Raw genomic sequence first — 20,000 nt, forward strand, 5'->3', positions numbered from 1 at the left:
GACGACCCTGAGGTCAGCGTTTCTGTGGTTGACCTTCAACTCCTTATTTGTGTCGACGCTAGAAGCATCGTCTAACACATTCATCACTGTTTTTACCGGACAATATTTTTGGACAGGGAGTTGGAGGAAGCAGACTGCGACCTGTTTTGATCGGACGTGACGATCAAGCAGTTAGCCGCTGTTCTGCCGCACAAAACACAACAGACCTGAACAAAGTATGCAGGTAGCCTGGGTGCGCCACCTCCGTTTTCACTCTGTTAACAAACCACATCTTATCGCACCCCCATCCGGTGAATATCTCCACCATGTGATTTGCATGCTATAATCTTATGGAGGTTGTCTATTAGAAATTATCTGAGATGTCGATCTTTTCATGTATCTGACCGTTGGCCGTTCGATATCCTCTTGTCGCATTTTATTGCAAGTATTAATGAACAGTTTTCACACATGTGGGCCGTTTCTGTTGTATTCTGCAAACACTAGTAGTTATGTTCTAAAATCCGTGCCAATTCTAACAGATTCATCAAAACCTTGTTCCAGTCTGTTTAGCTGAGAACGGGACACTTGATTTAGTTCCTCGAGATCTGACCATATCACTCTCATTCGATCTCTCCGGCACTACAAAAGCTGGCCTTTGGAGTTGTTTGCATGAAAAGAAGAATCCTTCTGTGTTTTGGTCATGTTCTGTCGAGCTAAACTCCTCCGCATGACATTATTCATCCGGTTTAGGAAGAATACAGACATCCCTTCCGGCTTTGCTCATTCTATGGCTCACTGGCTAGACAAATTTCAGTTTTTTTGTCATAATTATATCGTATTATACTGCTCCAAATTGAACAACGTGACTATATAAGAGTACCTTAACTTATAAATCAGGGCTTGTCACAACACTACTTCAGTCTGGCGTACGGTGGTGTAAACTCGGCCCGACTGCTCATACCTGATGAGCTCGAAGGAAGGCAAAACGAATAGTAGGCTGTGCGAAGTTTTCCCTGACTCTTTAAGCAGCATATTCGGCACCTTGAATACCACCCAAACCGAAACATAAACTGATCTGTGTGCGGTACAATCCACTGTAAACGGAAGTTTCGTTTGGATTCCAGATGACTGCTCATACCTGGTGAGCTCGAAGGAAGGCAAAACGGATAGTGTGCTGTCCGAATTTTTCCCTGACTCTTTAAACAGCATATTCGACACCTTGAATACCACTCCAACTGAAACATAAACTGATCTGTGTGCGGTACAGTCCACTATAAACGGAAGTTTCGTTTGGATTCCAGCTAACGACGACTTCTTGCTACGTGTTGAGTAGTTAGGGTTTGCTATCCTTGAAAAAAAAGTTACACCCGTACTAGTACGATTGTGTTGACGACACTGCTAAACTCCGTTACGTTTTCGGGTACCACTTTCACTGCGATTTCCTCAACCGTGGTGATCCACAAGGACGTCAGACCAGAAAGTTAATTTGTGACAGTCGTTGCGTAAAAAACCATATACCAGTAAAACTTCATCTGTGCGTAGGGTAGAACCCGCATGGAGTCCGTGTATAACCAGAAACGACGACAAAGTGTTTGGATTCACAGCGAACATCTGTCCAGTCACACTCATTACCCGTCCGATGGATGAGGTTACGCAATCTCTTTAATTTTGGGGAGACGGTGGTGGTGGTGGTGATGGGTCAGTTAGCGAGTCACGTTTGTGTGTGTCTGTGGTTGCGATTAGGTTGTTCAGTCATGCAGATCCGAATCGGGACAGGCGCGCCTATGCTGATCATGTGTTCTTCGCCTGGCTCAGCAGGATCCTGCGGGACAAGGAGAGACAAAGAACTTGTAGTTGCCTGAATACACCAGGTTATTATTAACGGCACGTGCGGAAACAACTCCACGGGTTTTTTGTCCATCATTCATGGACAGTGGCCAAGCCACCCCGAGTACTTTCATGAGACCCTAAGCCCACAGCTACACAGTAAAAATAGAATAATGCCATACTTTATCTCTGTTCGAAGAATACTTATCCCATCTTCTGATCACCCCCGTTTCAGGTCATAGCAGACAAGAATTTCAAGACCACCTAAGGTCGCATTACGATTACAAGTGCCTGAAATGTGACTACACCTCAAGAACTGAAGGCCGGTTGAAGCGCCACTTGAAAGATTTTCACTCCGAAGTGCCTCCAGACAATTTTTCCGGTAAAGCGATTCGACCAATCCGGCCAAAACTACAACGCTGCAAACAGTGCGACTTTATGACAGAAACAAAAGTGAGTCAAATTGAAAGAAAACAAGGGAAGATGAGTTGCTCAGCAATATTGAAAAGAAACTGGATGCTCTGTAGAGTGTTCGCGAAAGCAAAAGCATCGATATAAGTGGTATTGCAATTGAAGCCCCAAGGTGACATTTTATTGTGACAAGGAAGGCTTATATCCTCTCTTCTCACGAAGATAAACCGAGTACAAACTCGGAAACCCATGATTCATTATTACTGGTCACTGTTCATGAGTGACGAAAACCTAGACGAACTAGGTGTTAGATAATGCTGCTGGAAGTCTCTTGAATGAACGCAGCGAATAACCCACGAAATTGTTAGAACGTTATGTCATTAATGCTAATCTCCAAACTTCGTTTTTTCCCTTTTCACAGGACGAATTCTGGCGCCATTTACGAGTTCACATAAAGGAAGACAAACGTTTGGAGTGCAGTTTGTGCTGTTTCGTCACAGAATACAAACATCATTTGGAATACCACATGCGAAATCACTTGGGTTCGAAGCCGTACAAATGCCCCAAGTGCAACTATGAATGTGTGAACAAGTCCATGCTGAATAGTCACATGAAGTCACACTCCAATGTGTATCCATATCGTTGTGCAAACTGCCATTACGCAACTAAATATTGTCACAGTCTGAAGCTGCACCTGGCCAAACATGATCACAAACCAGCGGTTGTGCTGAATGCGGACGGAAGTCTGCCATCCTATGATAACACGGCTGAACTAATGAGCTTACGTCGTGGTCCAAACGTTCGCCACCCAGTTGGTCCTCGGGGTCATGTAAATGACAGTACAATTGACCTGAAGAGAGATAACAAAGTCGGTAGTTTTGCTGAGTCTCCATTCAACAGTTTTGTCGATCCAAACTTCATGCCGTTCAGTCATAATCTGGTGGTTCGCCATTTGATGAACTCCGTCACTACAGGAAGTTCCATCGTAGAACCATTCCACCCGTACCATACATCCTTTCCGTTCGCATTCCATGGCACTCCCCTCCCTACGTTTCCTGGATTTCTATTCCCAAATCCCTTAATGGATCCCTCAACCCTGTTCAATCCGCCAAAGTTTCCAAACTCATTTCCGGAAAAACAACAATACACCCATGTGGACAGTTTACCGGGGACAGCTGTCACAATGACACCGTTTTTGCCAGGAAATCCTGATAAATCCTGTGGGTCCGTGGAATTAATCGGTTCATCACACACTTCCATGAACTGCAGTCAGGTGCCCTGTTCAAGTCCCTCAGTTACGCCTAACTACTGCAGTGTTCAGACTCCCCAGGCGACACCTCCAAAGGTCAGTTCCGTTAACCCAGAACCACGCACTCCTATTACCTCAAAGCCGCCGGGCGGCAGATGCTTCGATAGCCATCCAGTGGAGGACTTTGATCAACTTCCCCATAGGAGTTTTCAATTTGTACAGTCCATAGGAGACAGAAATTCACCATTTCAAGATGAAAGGCGGTCGGTCGCTAGTACAGCACACCCAAATCACGGTACAGAAACAACCAAATCAGCTGAAGTACTTCACGAACAGAACGTAACAAATTCAGATTCAGCAGAATTCGAACATGCATTAGATCTATCTACTAAACTGACTGCTGATCTTGGTGGACATGGGGCTTCAGGGCGCTCAAAATTTTCGTACAATGTCACAGAACCGTTCAAGGAATCAACGGCTGAAATGCAGAATGTGAAAAGAAACCCACAGTTTTTATCGTTGAAAGACGAATCTTTGGAAAAGCGGTCCGTTCAGCAAAACGATAGTCTACCGGTAAATGATATGTTGGCCTCAGGCACTGAGGCTGGTGGTGATGAAACTGCTCAAGCCTTTGATTACGAGTGCAGGTTTTGTGAGATACGCTTCAGACAACGAGCTTTGTTTGACATTCACATGGGATTTCACAGTCACACAAATCCATACTTGTGCAACCGATGTGGTCACCAGAGTAGAAACCCTGTGGACTTTTTCATTCATCTTGGACAAATGGCACACTATTCGTAATCGTGAAACAGTAGTTGCAAGCACATGCGCTCATTTTGTACAAAGCTTCCTTAGTTTACTGTACTAAAGGAATGAAAAACAGACCATTCCCCACATCTTTCAGTCTTGGGAATCAAGTACCAGTGTATTATAAACACTCCACGGGAGAAACGTCCTAGTTCCCCACAGTTGGTCTGAGAAACAGACTTTCGGTGTTCGATCGATAAAAAGACGGTTCCCCTAGTTGGGCAGAGCTCTATCGATTTTTTTCTTTGATTTTATCCAAATATTGTCTAATACATTTTCCAACGTCCGCTTTTCCTTGCTATTACCCAGTTTTGGAGGAGATTGAAGCAGTCCAGGTCCAAACTTCCGACGGAGAGATTTTGCACTCAGTGGTTAGAGCGCGAATTTACTGACTGGAAGGTCCTTGGTTTCAACACGACCATTGCCTCTCGACCCCCCTTGTCGAGGATTGGCAACCTGGCAGTATCCCAGCCTTCGTGCTTCTTTTGTGTGGCATGGCAGCTAGGCACCGAAAGGCTGTTACAGCTGAGCGATTCTTTTTTTCACTGATCCGCGGTTCCTACCTACCTCTAGGTTCCCGACTGCTGGTGTCCTGGCATGGAATTTCCGGTACTTTATAATCTTTCGTGCCTAACCCGCACCACGCGGCATCTATGCAGCAAAACAGTGCTGCGTCAGAACGGTTTAGTTAAGTTTTATCAGTAATCTGCAATAAGTTCTCAAAAACGAGAGATTCAGTTGGATTCCAGGTGAGTCTCTCGAAAAAACCAAATTAGTTTGCAAATGAGTGTATATTCACTAATTTCGTGCAATCTGGTTTCAAGTAGAACATAAGGTTGACGGAAACCCGGGGACTGCGCCTACCTGATGAGCCCCAAAAAGGGCGAAACCGGTCATGGGCTGTCGATGGATTTTCAGCAACCTTATGAGTAGCAAATTACAAAGATATACATGTGTTGCGATAGTTAAAATTGTGTTGTCCTTGTGATAGGTGGAGCGCGTCGTAGTCTGAAAACAATTACCAGCTCTTTAATGCGGATGCTTGCGATAGAGAGATTACAGAGCTAAAAGCAATTTTTGATTCGATTGCTACTTACCGTGTTTATATTGTTAGTTGTGTAGGTCATGGTTGTTAGTTAGAAAGCATGTTTTCGGTTGTGTAACGGGTACTTCCATTGAAGAATGTGTCCAGCACCAGAAGCTACGTTGGTTGTGACATGTTTTACGCATGCCGAACCATCGTTTGCCGAAGAGAGTACTGTTTTCCATGCCCAATTCGGAGTGGCGGTTGGATACACTACAAGATATGGCTGCCAACCGATGTCAGTGGCGTTCTTGTTGTCAGTTTCTGTCCAGATTGCCTGAGTGAATGTCTGGAGGTGTAGGCACCTCGGAATGATTGTGTTAAGCTAGCACTAAGTCCCTCCCCCATCTACCTTTATTCTTTTCTTTACAATAAGGCCTTCAAATAAGTCATGGCTGTACGGCAGTGAAGCATTGGTGTTGAGCACTGATGTCATGCTGTCGTTGATGATGATACCGTGTTTATATGGTCGGATCGACTGCGGGTCGCTTTGATTTCCACCGTTTACCGTGTCACTTCACGGGAGCTAGCTACACACCCACATGATAGCAACGAAGTAAAATGATTTTTTGTTTCGGTACAAGTGAGGAGTTTGAGGCTGGTTGGAAGTAATCACTTAGATATGCTGCACTCATGTGACAGATTTGCCAAGAGAAATTTTTGTTCGAAGGCGTTAGATATATAGAAGTAGAGTGTTGGTTGGCGAATGTGCACTCATTTGCAAACTTATTTGGTTTTGCGAGAGACTCGTCTGGAACCCAAGTGGGTCTCTTGTTTGTGATGCTTTCACCCAACTGAATGTGCTGTACCAGGCCGCCTCATGTTTCAGTCACTACGATATTCAAGATATCGCGATGCATGTGTATTCGTAATGCACAACTCATACGGTTGCTGAAAACTCGTCAGCAGCACATTCAGTTGTGTGAAAACAGCACAAACGAGAGATTCAGCTGGGTTCTAGGTGAGTCTTTCGAAAAACCAACTTGGTTTGCAAATGGGTGTATATTCAGCAACCTAATGAGTAGTGTATTACAAAAATATAACCAGTCCACTACCTTTTTGTTTCCTTGGCAACTCATCAGATGGATGAAGACAGCCAGTATGCTACGATGACATTTACCCAATATGCGAGTGGGTATTTTTTCACTTATGTTACGTCACCGTATTTCCAAATATTCTAACGAAGTGCATAGGTGGACTAAGTGATTCAACCAGATTATCGATGATCATTGAGGCCGGATAGTACAACAGTCTCCCTCACGAACAGGTTCATGGGTATCCATCGGTTTTCTGGGGACCCAAGGGCAAAGTGCAGCGCTGGACGACCTGGTCGTCAATCATTCTATCTTTTATTCATAGAATTATCAGTATTAGGTAGGAATGAACTGCTTAGGCCATTGATCTTCTTGGCTGGTTTCTTCATCCACGTTCTCTTCATGTTAGTTGATTGAAACCGGTAACTGTAGCACGCACATGGCCGAAGAACTGAACCAACTTTAATCGATACCATACGATGTGCTCACGCCACTTACGGTTTCGTAATAACCCACCATATGCAGCTTGGTTGGAAGGGAAGGATACGTTTGATATCGATGTCTAGTTTCAAGTTTTTCTATAGGAAACAAAGAGCTATGACTTCATAAAGGAAACTACTCATAAGGTTGCTGAAAACTCTTCGACAGCCTACGACCGGTTTCGCCCTTCTGGGGGCTCATCAGGTAGGCACAGTCCCCGAATTGCCGTCAACCTTATGTTCTGCTCCAAGAAGGGCAAAACCGGTCTTGAGCTGCCGAAGACTTTTCAGCAATCTTGTGAGTAGTTTCTTTTATGAAAATGTACTGCGATATCTCGAATATCGTGCTAGCTGAAACATGAGGTGGCCTGTGTGCAGCACATTCAGTTGTAGAATATCATAAACGAGAGATTCAGTTGAGTCTCTCGTGAAAGCCAAATTGATTTGCAAATGAGTTTATTTCTCGGAAAGAGCTATGTCGTTTTTACAGGCAACTCGAATGACATTCTTTTAAAATCTCAAATCTTACATGTTTCTAGTTCTTCAAGATAAATGTTTGGTTCAATGGGAAGTGATGGGCAGTTTTGTGTCTACATTGCATGTGGACATGAGAACTGTGTGCTTTTTTTAGGAGGAGTGCGATATATGGCGGATTGGTTTGAGCCGTAATGTCCGCAATGCTTTGGAAAATTGGTTTTTACTGTTGTGTTTTCAATCCACCTTAGCTAATCGATAAACCACTGGGTGGATACATTTAGCAAAGATTCAGATAAGCGATTGGGAACACATCAGACTAGACACTTAAATTTTAGGTGCAGCATAACATAAAAGAAAAACCGGTTTCAAATATCACAACGTACCAGGTTAACCGGAAGGCACGAAATCACCCTTGTGAAACCAGCCAGGATACACTGTACAGATAATTAGTTTGCGCTTGTCTACCTTATCTCTTGAACGGCCTTTTCCTGGCCCGGTAGATTTAAAGTTTTACTCCCATCAGAAATCTAAAGCAAGGCATATCACCGGACGAAACGAGTTATTAACCTCGGTGACCTAAAATGTGTTGCGGATTGTTAATTATTCCACAAACAAGGTTTGTCGCACCTGCTTTGACATATCTGAGCGAGCTGATAGGTTCACGTTTCACTTGAGTACTGTGAGCCCGAAGGCTGGACCGACGACCCACTATTTGTTTAGTTTTTGTTGGTCAGCTGGTCCAGCCATCATGACTCTGCGGTTGGGTAACGACCACAAATATTTCTGGCCAGGCGGAGAAATTATTGATTACTTGGGAGTGCTCACGATGGATAAGTGTGGACTTGGAGTGAACTTAGCCTGAACTTGGCAAAGACACCTCGTGAGCTATAATTCGTCAAAAGCTTTATTTACGGCTGTTTTGATGAAGGGTAATGTTTAGTCATTAGCTCGAGCAACTTGCTCCCACAGGACACTTTATTCAAACTTGATTTCAAACTTGACGCTCAAACTGATCAGGCATAGATCAACGACAAACCCCCGGGCATTTCGCCCTCAGTCATATCGGTCCTCAATGCCAGCTGGCCGCATAAACTAGCTAGAACTTATTCCAAAAGATCACCAAATTATGCGGATTTTGACATGACTCCGGAAGACTTTGCTTCATAAAATAAATGCATATTACCACGTGATTCTTTGGTGAGAAAAATACAATGCCGCTAGACGACACATACATGCATACTTTCAAACATAACTTATGAATATTTACAGTGAATTCAACCTAAATATGGATGAAATTGAAGTCAACAGGTGAAGCATCACTTTGCATGTTAAAGGTGTAATTGCCCAGAGGAATACTAAAGACTCTATTGACTTATACCCTCTGAGTATGAACCCAACCAAAGCCAGCATCGAGAATTCGTCATTTATTTCAGCCAGCTTTGGTGGGAAGCACGAGCTAGAACGATGAGAAACATTTCAGTCTTGGTGGAGATTTCGTACTGTAAGCGTAGCCAATCTATGCTGAAAAGCCAAGAAATACAGCACCGTTGTTTCATCTTTATTGGCACTAACCGGCAGTGCGCATCCCATGGAACTGAAGATTCTCAACCCCGCGATCTCCCAGCTCTTAGTTTGGACATAACCATTCGACCACAATTGTCTGGTGAGCAGTGTGATTGACTGACGCTTAGACAGGGTGCAGCACCGCTCATTCTTCGTTCACGTGGTCGAACGTGTTGACTGGCTTTTCTTCCAGTTTACCGTTTTCGACGGAGATTTCGAAAAGTTGAAAAACACTTTTATCCATATTGGGAGTCACAAGTGGCACACGTCCCACAAATCTCCAAGGAGATTCGATTCGTAATTTCCCAGCTAAACTAATCCGTCCTGTCATCAGGGACTGATCAGTANTCAGCGACTGATCAGTAGTGTGATTAAACCGCTCTTCGACAGGATATAGCATCACTCATTTTTCAGACTTTGATTGTTGAATTGTATAGAACCGCCAGAGATCAAACCCCGATAAATATAACTTGTACAAAGCATAACCTATCGAACGAAGCATTGCATAAACACGATGTACCTACCTACTCAAGCAATGACAACGCTACCTTGATTGATACGAAATATTTGCAACTAAATTTCCCAGCCTAGAGGACATAGAGAAAATACACGGTGTGATATTCCTTATGTGGGTGCAGTTCCATCAAGTAGGACTGACTTCGTCTGGACCCCACCGCTGGCCCATACAGGACGCCTGCTTACGGTAAAGTGTGACTTCAGGATGTCGAAAGACCAAAGGTGAGTAATGGGGTCAATTCGTTAGTGACAGTCAAAGAAATTTCATCATGTACAAAATCCATATCTGCACGCACCCAGTCAGATCAGATAAGCGCCGACAGCATGACCCCTTGCTTACAAAACCCTACCATGGCACTTTTCACGTAATATCCTCTTTAATTTCTGTCCATGTGCTGACAGGAACTAGGTAGTTTGGGTATGATTTCACTTAGACTTCCTCATTGGCATGTAAAGGTACAGGTGTTTCAGACTCAAACGACCGACTTCTCTTAATAAACTCAGCACTGATTCTTAGCTAAGCTTTGTAACCCATGGATTTTATAGAGAAGCGAAGCAACGCCGATGCCTTTATGACCCGTGCAAACAGACACGGCTGAGGAGCATTGCTGAACCGGGCTCATCTTGCATTGCTTGCGACCGAGCGAGTGCAGGAACATTTGTTCCCGTTATATACTTGAAATAACCCATTCGGAGAATCGCAATAACATTCGGTGCGCTGACCACGGCTGACACCAATAAATTTACCCGTGAAACTCGTGAGTCCTCATTGGGTGCTCTGCTAGGCCATAACGGAAATCAAATTACGCTACTGAGAAAACAAGTAGTAGTGTAATCAATAACGATAAATGCGCAAATGAATACTTCCGCCGTCGATATCGTCTGTCTCAAGGCGTAGCCAATCTTCCAGTGAACTTAATTTTCCTAATTACCTGAAACATTCTGTGGCTGAATTGCCGTAGTGTGACGATTAATACACCTCCATTACCCATTGAGATGTACCATAAAGAAAATACGTGACATTCGAAGAGCTTCTCAGACAAATTTGTTCAGCGCGTAGTTGGACGAAAACAATTCCCTGGGTGTTAGTCAGTTCACCAATCTTCGAATCTGGATTGCAGGTATTTCGTCACAGACTGAGGCGACGTAATTACTGCAATGTTGTGTGGGTAAATTCCTTTTATTCAGGCTAGGCTTTTATAAGTTCTAAGCAGTACTAGTAAGTAAAACGTGGTTGGTTAGCCACCACGTGGCCTTTGCGTAATTTGGTTGGCCGGACTGGGACCAGCGCTGGGTTAGGATCCACTTACGTGGAGATAGTCGGGTATTTCCAAGGTTCTGTTCCACCTTTGTTACTAACCTATTTCAATCTATATGTCTCCATTCTTCTACCTGATTGGCTAGTCACATAACCTTATATTCTCAGTAATATCATGTAGTTGCTCCGTTGTTTATTGTTATAATGTTTAATTTCCCACGTGTTTCTGATTCTAGCTAACGCGTGCTTCGTTTCTCGGTAGCATCTGATAGACTGGATTGATGTCGAGGTGTTTATTTATTGGGCCCCTTCGTGGAGTACCACCTACCGGAAGAGCCCCGCTTCAATTGGATTCGTGATTTGAAACCGTAGGTAACATTAACCTCCGTCTTCGTAAGTTAGAAGAAGAAAGACCAAGTGCAAAACTTGGATCCAATTCTCATCGGAATTGTTGTGAAACAACCAGGGAAAGAATTGCCCCCGGACAGGAGAGCGATTGTTTGGAATGTGCTTCCAAATTCTGCAAATCCTACAGACAATTAAAAATCGCACTAAGAAATTCCACCACGTGAGTTGGTTTCAAAGTATGATAGGAGTAATACACTATGAATAAAGTTACTGAAAGTTCTTCGGCAGCCCACGACCAGTTTCGCCCTCCTTACGACTCATCCGGTAGTGTTCTACTTGAACCAAAATGCACGAAATTAGCGAAATATACACATTTGCGCACTAGTTTGCTTTTGACGGGAGACTAAACTGGAACCAAACTGAATTTCTCATTTAACGAGATTCAGCTGCGTTCCAAATAAGACACCCATTGGAAAAACTAATTTGACACAATTGATGGGAATGACCGGTACAAAGCAAAGTTTGGACACTGTCGGCTTGTTCGTATTTCCGGACGAGATCCATATGGTCCTTCCTGTGCATGTATGGCGACTGACCGAAAACATTTGCATTCATGCTGTCTGTTTCTATTCCGATCGTCTGAATGAGTGCCGAAGATGTAAGCACCTCGGATGTTTGTGGTAGGGCAGGCCCAGGACCTTCTTCCTGTCCCATATTTTAGCCCTTTTTCTATCATATGACATTATTCGAACGGACATCACGATTGGTATTGCTGCGATATGCAGTGAAAGAAAAAGGTTGGCGCGTGTAACCAGCGCCTCGATAAACTCTCCATTCCTTTTTCGCTGGCTGGAGGCTCGCGATTGGTCTCTACATGTCGTCTCCTCGGTCGGTATCCACTTTCCTGGCTTGAATCCGATTCCTCGTAAACTACGGCAACACCAGTTTGTTCCGTCGTTTTTGATGGACGAAGTAGTTTCAGACGCCAGTGACCAAAACTGAACCTTTTCGGGAGCAGATTTATTGCACTCCTGTTGCAATGCACCATACGATCGCCATCTGTGTCAAAAGGTAAGTTTAATTTTGTCAGGTCCTGAAGTTTCAATAAAGACAGAATTGTATGTATTTACTTTTCCTGTCCGCAGATATGTGTGTGTTTTGTAAATGCCAGCATCATTTTTATCAAATACGCTTTATCCACAGGCATCTGTAGAAGTTCTCATCAGAATATCCACTATGTATCTTGAACGCTGCCTTGGGATCATTATGATGTAATGTAAAATTCCTACATGATTTCGTGGCCAGGTGGCGTGTTGCTTTCTTTGTGGTTATACTTTTGGGACTGTCGAGAATTGGGAAGCTCCGAACCGTGGCTCGTTGAGTTCAACACTTAAATAAGTACACTTAAGTAAGTGGTATTCATTCAGAATTCTGGCGGCTAACAGTCATCAATGCTCAACTTACAAGGTTGCTGAAAACTTGTCAACGGTCCATGACCGGTTTCACCCTTCTTGGGGCTCATCATCAGGTAGGCGCAGTCCCCGGGTTTCCGTCAACCTTATGTTCTACTTGAAACCAAATTGCACGAAATTAGTGAATATACACTCATTTGCAAACTAATTTGGTTTTTCGAGAGACTCGCATGGAACCCAGCTTAATCTCTCAGTTGTGATGTTTTCACCCAAATGAATGTACTGCTGACCAATTTTCAACAACCCTATGAGTTGTGCAGTACGAATATACATGTGTCGCGATATCTCGAATAGTAGCAACTGAAACATGAGGCAGCCTGGTGCAGCACATTCAGTTGGGTGAAAGCGTCATAAACGAGAGATAAGCTGGGTTCCAGGCGAGTTTCTTGAAAAACCAAATTAGTCTGCAAATGGGACAGTAATGCTGTTTATACTGTCGATATCTGTCCACAACTTATGGCCGGGAGTTGAGTTTGTAAGCACTTCGGGTGCTTCTTGTAGGACAGTCTTAACTCCATCATGCCCTATGTTTCAATTTTTTCTATTATTATGTCGTATTCCAGTAAATCAACATCTTTTTAGCAAGTTGAAACACCCAATTCTCTTTTAGATGTTGCTTTGTATGACGATGGTGACGGTACGATGTAGTACATACAAGGATGTGCTGACTGGCACCCACTAAGCCTACAAATTACAAAATCAGATGGCAGTTGATCTGCTCATCACGTGTAGTGGCGGTATTTTCCTCAGCTTAGTTCTCGGTCTGAGCCTCCCAAGCTAGCGTTCACGTCAAAACAACCACCAAAGATGCACAAGGTCTATTAATGTCCAAAGCGAAGTCAAGAACAGTTGTACAGCGCTTCGTATATATAGCGTAAGCGGTTATAACTTTCTGAAAGTTCTGACGCGTTCTGGATGCGCCATTGGCAACCAACATTTGGCCAATACTGGGCCACGATTGGCTGTTGGGTCCAGATATCTGACTAATCAGATCTCGTCTTGATGCCGGACCGGCAAGCGTCCCGAATTCTTGGCCACTCTCGTGCGGGTCAGGCTTATCGGCCGTAGCAGCGCCTAAAGACGTGCGGTAAAGCGGGATCTGTGTGGAATTCTGCCTAACATCACGGCAATTGGTTTGCAAACATTTCGTACGCGCTCGAGGTTACATTGTCAGTACGCAACTCAACTGCACTCAGCTGGGCATTGACGATGTCTCCTCGACTGAGGACGAAACGTTTACAAACCAATTTCCAACCGTAAACATATCCGAGCTACCCATGTTTCGACAACTTGACAAGCGTATGGATTGTTCTGACATTCTTCGAAATATCATCGTAAACCCGTCCAGAATTTGGCTGCTTGAACAACACTAGTCTAATAAGATTCCACGGTTTACAGATGAAGAGAATATTGTTAGCTCCGGTTGTGATATGATGGTCGTTTGTTTGTTCGCTGAGGTGACATCATCCGAGTGTCTTGAAAAGTAAAGCCGTTTTTGGAAATGCATCCCAAAATAGCTGGAAATACTTTTTAATTCATACCCAACCACTGATCTACAAAATGCTCTGAAGCATCTTCCCTCCTAACGAAACCATCTTCGATTAGTCTGACAGCTGGATATCACGTTGTTACCAATTTTCCAACTTGTATTCCACACGAGAATGCGCTATCCAGCGTGCATTATTCTTGATAGCCCCTCTCAGCTGTAGCACCCTTTCGATGCCGTGCTACCCGAAGGAAGCACGAGGGCTGGGATTCTGCCAGGTTGCCCAAGCCTAGACAGGGGAAGTCGAGAGGCAGAGGTCGGGTTCGAACCACAGCCCTTCCGGTCAGCAAATCCGCCCTCTAACAACCACTTGGGCCATCTCGCCACCTATTCTCGATAAGAACTATGTTTGAGTTGTGCACTGCAAAAACACTCGCGGAGGATCAGAGTTGTCTTCAAAACACCTAATATTCTTCATGTTTAGATGACTATTTTCATACTACGCCATTAAGAGATAATTTTCATAGCGAATTCATTAATATCTCTCATTGACAGAAGGCGCTTGGACCCATCGCTCATTGTATTATCTCAACATAAAGCATTACCACAGTGTCACACACTGGATCGCCTGAATGTTGTACTGATTGAAATGATCTCTAGTTGACTGCATGATTTTGAACGCTAGGCTCACACCGGATTAAAAGTTCATCTGGCGAGAATCCTGACACGGTCTATTAAGACTTGCAAAATTACAACTTTCCGAGTACGAAAAGGGCACTCTGAAATGAGGAGATGAGAAAATGTCTCGCATATGGTATATTAATACGTCCAAACAATATATATATATATACTGTTGCATATATGGATACATATTGATATATACAGTGCATAAAATGATATGTTTTTTTAGGCTGATAATTTTTGTGCAGCCAAAGTATTAAGCAGTGTCAGGAATCGAAAGAAGGTAGTTATACCATTAATAGCAATATTGACAGTAGTGTTACTAGCGGTGATAAGCTTGTAGGATTTATGGACGAATGGCCTGACAGCTCGGAGTAAACCAGCCCTTGGTGGATGTAAACATCAGTGTTTACTCGGACTCTTTGAAGCCAAGGTTCAAGGCGGTGCAAATGTAGTGGGACAAAAATTATCTGAAGCAAAAATACTGAAGCATACGCTTCTCTGTTACATCCTCTTGGTTTCGTTCTGAATCGAGTCTACCGCTTCGTACCCTCTTATCGACGATACCGCCGAGTTGCTGCATCTGTGGGCAAAAAGCGGAAAACTGGTCGTGAAAAATCTGGATGTATCCAAGAATGGAAAATAATAAGAAAGTGCGTCTTCTCCTAGAGTGAGATTAGGCTACCTTTTGAATGAAGACATAATAGAACGTAACGACTGAAATGAGATACAGGTTAGTCACGAGCAACTCTGGTTCACTTCGAGGACAGAAATGTGAAGAAGCTCAAACGATTTTTCCGTATCGAATTGACTTTTGCCTTTTCTGACTTTAACGGCATTGGTCTTGCCCTGCTTGTTTCACAGAGAACCAGCTTAGGCCCAATAAAGTTTGTGTACCTAACGGATTGATTTAAGAGTACATGCAGGTTGCCATCCCTCCCTCATTGTACTTCTTTCTGAGTCGTTCTGCACAAAACAGGTTTGACTTCTAAATGTGATTTTGCATAAACCTTTCTCCCTATAGCAGCTTCTTTCAATTCTGCCAACTTCATGCGTTTCCCATCCACTTGTGTGTTTCGGAAGGAGAACTTCTTGTTGCCGGTAAAAGTTACTTGTATACAACAGATGTCTTGGTTTTTCGTCGTGAATTACCTTTTTGTTAATGTTGGACACAAATGGTGCGGTACTCTAAAAATTGCTTCTCAACTATAACGGTAATTTTGGAAGCCTGGAATACTGGCCCTTGATGCAAATTCCCCCATGATATTTTTAACATTTTGATCAACAATTCGTGTGATAAGACGGAGTTAACCTGCCTCGATTTCTCTCTGACTCGGGTTCATTTGCAGGATTATTCTGTCCTTCCCTGTTTCTTTGGTAGAACAATTTTCATAGCTCTCATTGGTTCCAGGTATGTCAGACATGCCTATCCTGGATTTTTGGAGCAGTTCTGAATGGAACTCATGGGGAGCTGCCATCTTCCTCGCTGTGGACGAACAACTCTTACAACGAAATTCGGTCACTTCTCCTCTTCACTAAGCTTGCTACACTGCGAAACTAACGAAACTTAACAAATAAAAATCCCAAATATTTTGGAAGCAACTTTGATTGAATCTATTTTAATCGCCGTAAGGATAGGTGATGTCAGCTGTTATACTTCTTTAAATAAAACAGTAAATGAACAACTCTAACTGATTCCATAATGCGTTAATGCTAGGACTTATTTTATAAATGACAACGCATGGACCAGTTAGAAAGCACAATGAAGGTCATGTCTAGGTCATGACCGATCGATATGCGTAAGCAGCCAATAACGCAAAAGCTTGAATGAGCCATTTTGTCTCTACATTGTAAATCATAACGAAATCCTTTTGACGGCAAAAATTATTATTGATAATAATAATAGTTCAGCCGAAATGCCCTTTTGGTAGTTAAGTCCACGGCACCCGAATGAGGCGCCCGCATCTACATGTCCATGTGAGAACTGAAGTCTTTCAGCTGTTCAGAGTTTCTACACCCATCAACAAACGCGTCATTTTGAACTATAGTCACGTGCAAGCAGACCTCTGGATGGTTTTCGCCATATTTAACTGAATTAAAAAGGCCTATTTATGACCGTCGAAATAAGTGTGAAATAGTATTCCGTGACCCGTCAAAAACTCACAGCACTTACCAGCCTGAAGCCCACAATCTGGCCCAATTAGCCACGATGGACATTGGCACATGCCAGTTGAAGGCAAGCAAGTAGCACCGTTGCGGCAATTGCATGTTTCTGAGCACTGTGCCCCGAATTGACCGTTTGGACAAGCTACAAAGTTTGCGTGGACAGTTAGCTAAGAGAGTGCATTAAAATTAACCGTGAGGAATAATAAATTGCTTGCATGCATTTGAGGACACCGTGACAGCGGATGCGGGTTTAAAAAATGTACTGTTGACGAGTAGCATATTTCTGGTTATAGAATCATGTAACCTGACAGATGCAGCCATTCCGAAATTACCGCTACTGCTTCTTTTTATGACGCATAAATCTGAGGGTTCCGTTAAATCACGCTCATCCTCGGAATTAAGGTTCTTTGCTCACCCTGTGTACGGTGTGCTGATTTGCGAGTCACGCATTTTTGTGCCTATCTCCCGGGAAACGGGTTGAAGAATGAGCCCACTTTCGTTTCGGACAGCATAAATCAGCACATTGAATTTGACGTTAAGGCTCTTGTGCACAATAGCGTACAATGCGTTTCAGCGTTCCTAAGATATGATATGACTTTTTCACCGAAACCAATCCCCTCACTACAGCGTGTCATGCTCTTATTGTGGATCAGCAATGTACCAGGTGACCATATCCAGACTATGTTACTTCCAGTTTTCGGGTGGAAAGGAATCATCAAAAACAAGGTGCATTTGGAATAATTGTTGGGTTTGGTATTAACCGGTGGTAGATTTCGGGAGTGCATTTCATGAAGTTTAACAAGGGTGCACCCCATTCTCCTATGTGCCCACCGTAAAGCATGTGAAGTGGGAAGGTAGGGTGGTGCGGATGCGTCATGTATGCTAAATACGTAATCCTGTCACCGACTGGCCATTCGCTTATTTTACTTCATGATCCTACGAAGCCGAGATACCCAAGAAGTCATAAGACTAACAATAATAGTCAACATTCAGACAGGCTACAGCAGTGCATTATCCAGAAGCTGTTGAAAGTTCATTGAGGGATTTCATCCTGGAAGTGGAGCGAGTAGACACTGAAAAATCTAGGAGCTACCTCATGCTCGTTGGGAAGACCCAGCAGTGCATAACTCACGAGCCTGGCTAATTATAGAGCACTATGCCATTCGGCAATTAGTCGCTGACCCGCGGTGTGATTGACTTGTACTTGAATGGGATATAGTGGCACTTATCCTGCAAGCAGATTACGTCTTCTGGCGTTGAATGGCCTCTACTTACAAATCCAAAGTAGTTTACCCACGGATGAGAAAAATTCCACAAGCTCATGAGCTTTCCAGCTGAAACGTCATCATTTGAGGAGTAAGTCAACCACAGCTCGTATAGAATGAACAGCACAGTTGGAGGATAAATGGCTTCATGTCCCGTTTAGATTTAAGTTAATTGCACTACTGGTCAGCCACTCCCGGAAGAAGGATTCCCTAGCGTTTTTTGTTTATGTTTTTATCAGGTCATTTCAGTGATATACTCTGTGAACTAGACATTTGGGACGGAGCTTTTCAACCTTGCATGGCCATTTTTTTGCATAATTTCAGAAACTTTTCCATCTTCAAAGGTAAAAGTGCTCTGAACTGCACATTCCTTCAAATCGCAAGTGTGGCTAACCAGTTTTTAGTACGATGAGGAGCACTGAATTTGCGATTTTGAAAAGTTGGTGTTTGAATCCGTGGATCAATAGGTTGATCCAGTGGGATACTGTGCCCTCCCAACACACTAAAATTATAATTCATGAGTTCATGAGAGTACAAAATGACTAGGTATTATTGAAAACCGCGTTACGATTTGAACAATATAGCTATGGGCAGAGCCACACAGCGTAAGCATTCCGACAAAATAAACAGCACAACAGAATAACCAGAGCGGGTCAACTGAAATCACAACTGCTTCGTCACCGTTCTTTGCTTGGTGGTGCATGCATGCAATATTTCATTCAAATCTAGTGTTCCTGTCCTGCCTATCGAAGGTGTTATAACGAGGACACCTTTGGTTACCTGATTTCAGATATGATCTCCTTCCATGGGTTCTGAGTTTGAGACTGTAAAAGTTCGGTTCAACTAACAAACGACTTGAAACGAATGGACCGAAGTATTAGCTATGGTCCGTTGAATAATAGTTGCTTCATCCTTTGGTGAAGCTAATCTTCACTGTGGTGGTTTTTCCAACTTCTTTGCATACCGAAGATTGCTACTTTTGTGCGATACATCTGACTCGTTACACAACTTTGGAGTTTCTGATACTGTCAATCTGTTTAGAATCGTTTGCTACTATGGCTGTTCACTTTGGATTCTCGGTGGGAACTCCGACACAATTTGGGTAGTTTTTACCAATAATCAAAATAGTTGAGGTTCGTATAGTCCCAATCTTATCCTTGTACGAACAGTACCGCATTCGATGCGTAGATCTACATCTTTGACGCTTTTCTTGTTGTTCTGCGCTCCTCTTACATTGGAGATATTCAACATTCGTACTATCCATTCGTGCTGCCTGGTTGGAAGTGTCTCTTCCAAACCCTACTTCGATTCAGCTACTTGGAAGGTATTCATCCCTAAAGCACTCCGTGCGTATAAAAAACCGGGGTTGGAAAGCATGCATACAACACAAAGCATGCAGGATGCACGACATTCCGCGTTTTGATTTCAACTTAGCCCGTTCATTGACCTGATAGGCAAAATAACTCTGCTTACTGCCACCGCACGTTTCGCCCTCCTTGCCCAGTTCACACAGACACTGTCCAGTCTCGAAATGGCAGTGTTCACATTGGTGGCAAGCCTTGGCGCACATTTCACCGTGGTAACCTTGAGGGCAAACTAGAATGGAGAGAGAGAGAGAGAAAGCACGAATATATCCTTTTAAAATTAAAAGTGAGCATAGGTACTCAATGTTTTTAAAAGCTTAGTTTAACAATGGGTTGAACGTTTCACTGACTGGACCGGTCGGAACCGTCTGCTCTGGAAAAGGGACGTTTCAGAAATGAGTTCGTCTAGGCGACTCGTTCAAAATTTACCATGCGGTGACCAAGAACAACGCATACTAAAGTCAACAAGAGTACAGAAAGGATAACAATCGAGTGGGGGGGGGGGGGGGGAAAAAGGGGCCCAGAAGTTCA

General features: G+C 43.5%; 2 protein-coding genes across 2 annotated transcripts in view; one reads left to right on the top strand and one right to left on the bottom strand.

Annotated features, from left to right (window-relative positions):
• The window catches only part of T265_05500 (hypothetical protein), a gene marked incomplete at both ends in the record, with an annotated part of 44,449 nt that extends 39,886 nt beyond the window's left edge, over window positions 1-4,563 (top strand). Inside the window, 2 exons of the mRNA XM_009170522.1 lie at window positions 2,042-2,259; window positions 2,639-4,563. Of these exons, the coding sequence (XP_009168786.1) occupies window positions 2,042-2,259; window positions 2,639-4,270 (1,850 nt within the window). The remainder of the gene's footprint in view (window positions 1-2,041; window positions 2,260-2,638) is intronic.
• A 9,643-nt stretch (window positions 4,564-14,206) lies between these two features.
• Window positions 14,207-20,000, bottom strand: part of T265_13791 (hypothetical protein) — a gene marked incomplete at both ends in the record, with an annotated part of 89,829 nt that continues 84,035 nt past the window's right edge. The window contains 4 exon segments of the mRNA XM_009170539.1: window positions 14,207-14,380; window positions 14,747-14,772; window positions 16,848-16,982; window positions 19,579-19,701. Coding sequence (XP_009168803.1) covers window positions 14,207-14,380; window positions 14,747-14,772; window positions 16,848-16,982; window positions 19,579-19,701 — 458 coding nt within the window.

Source organism: Opisthorchis viverrini (genome assembly GCF_000715545.1).
Source record: "Opisthorchis viverrini unplaced genomic scaffold opera_v5_110, whole genome shotgun sequence".
NCBI lineage: Eukaryota > Metazoa > Platyhelminthes > Trematoda > Opisthorchiida > Opisthorchiidae > Opisthorchis > Opisthorchis viverrini.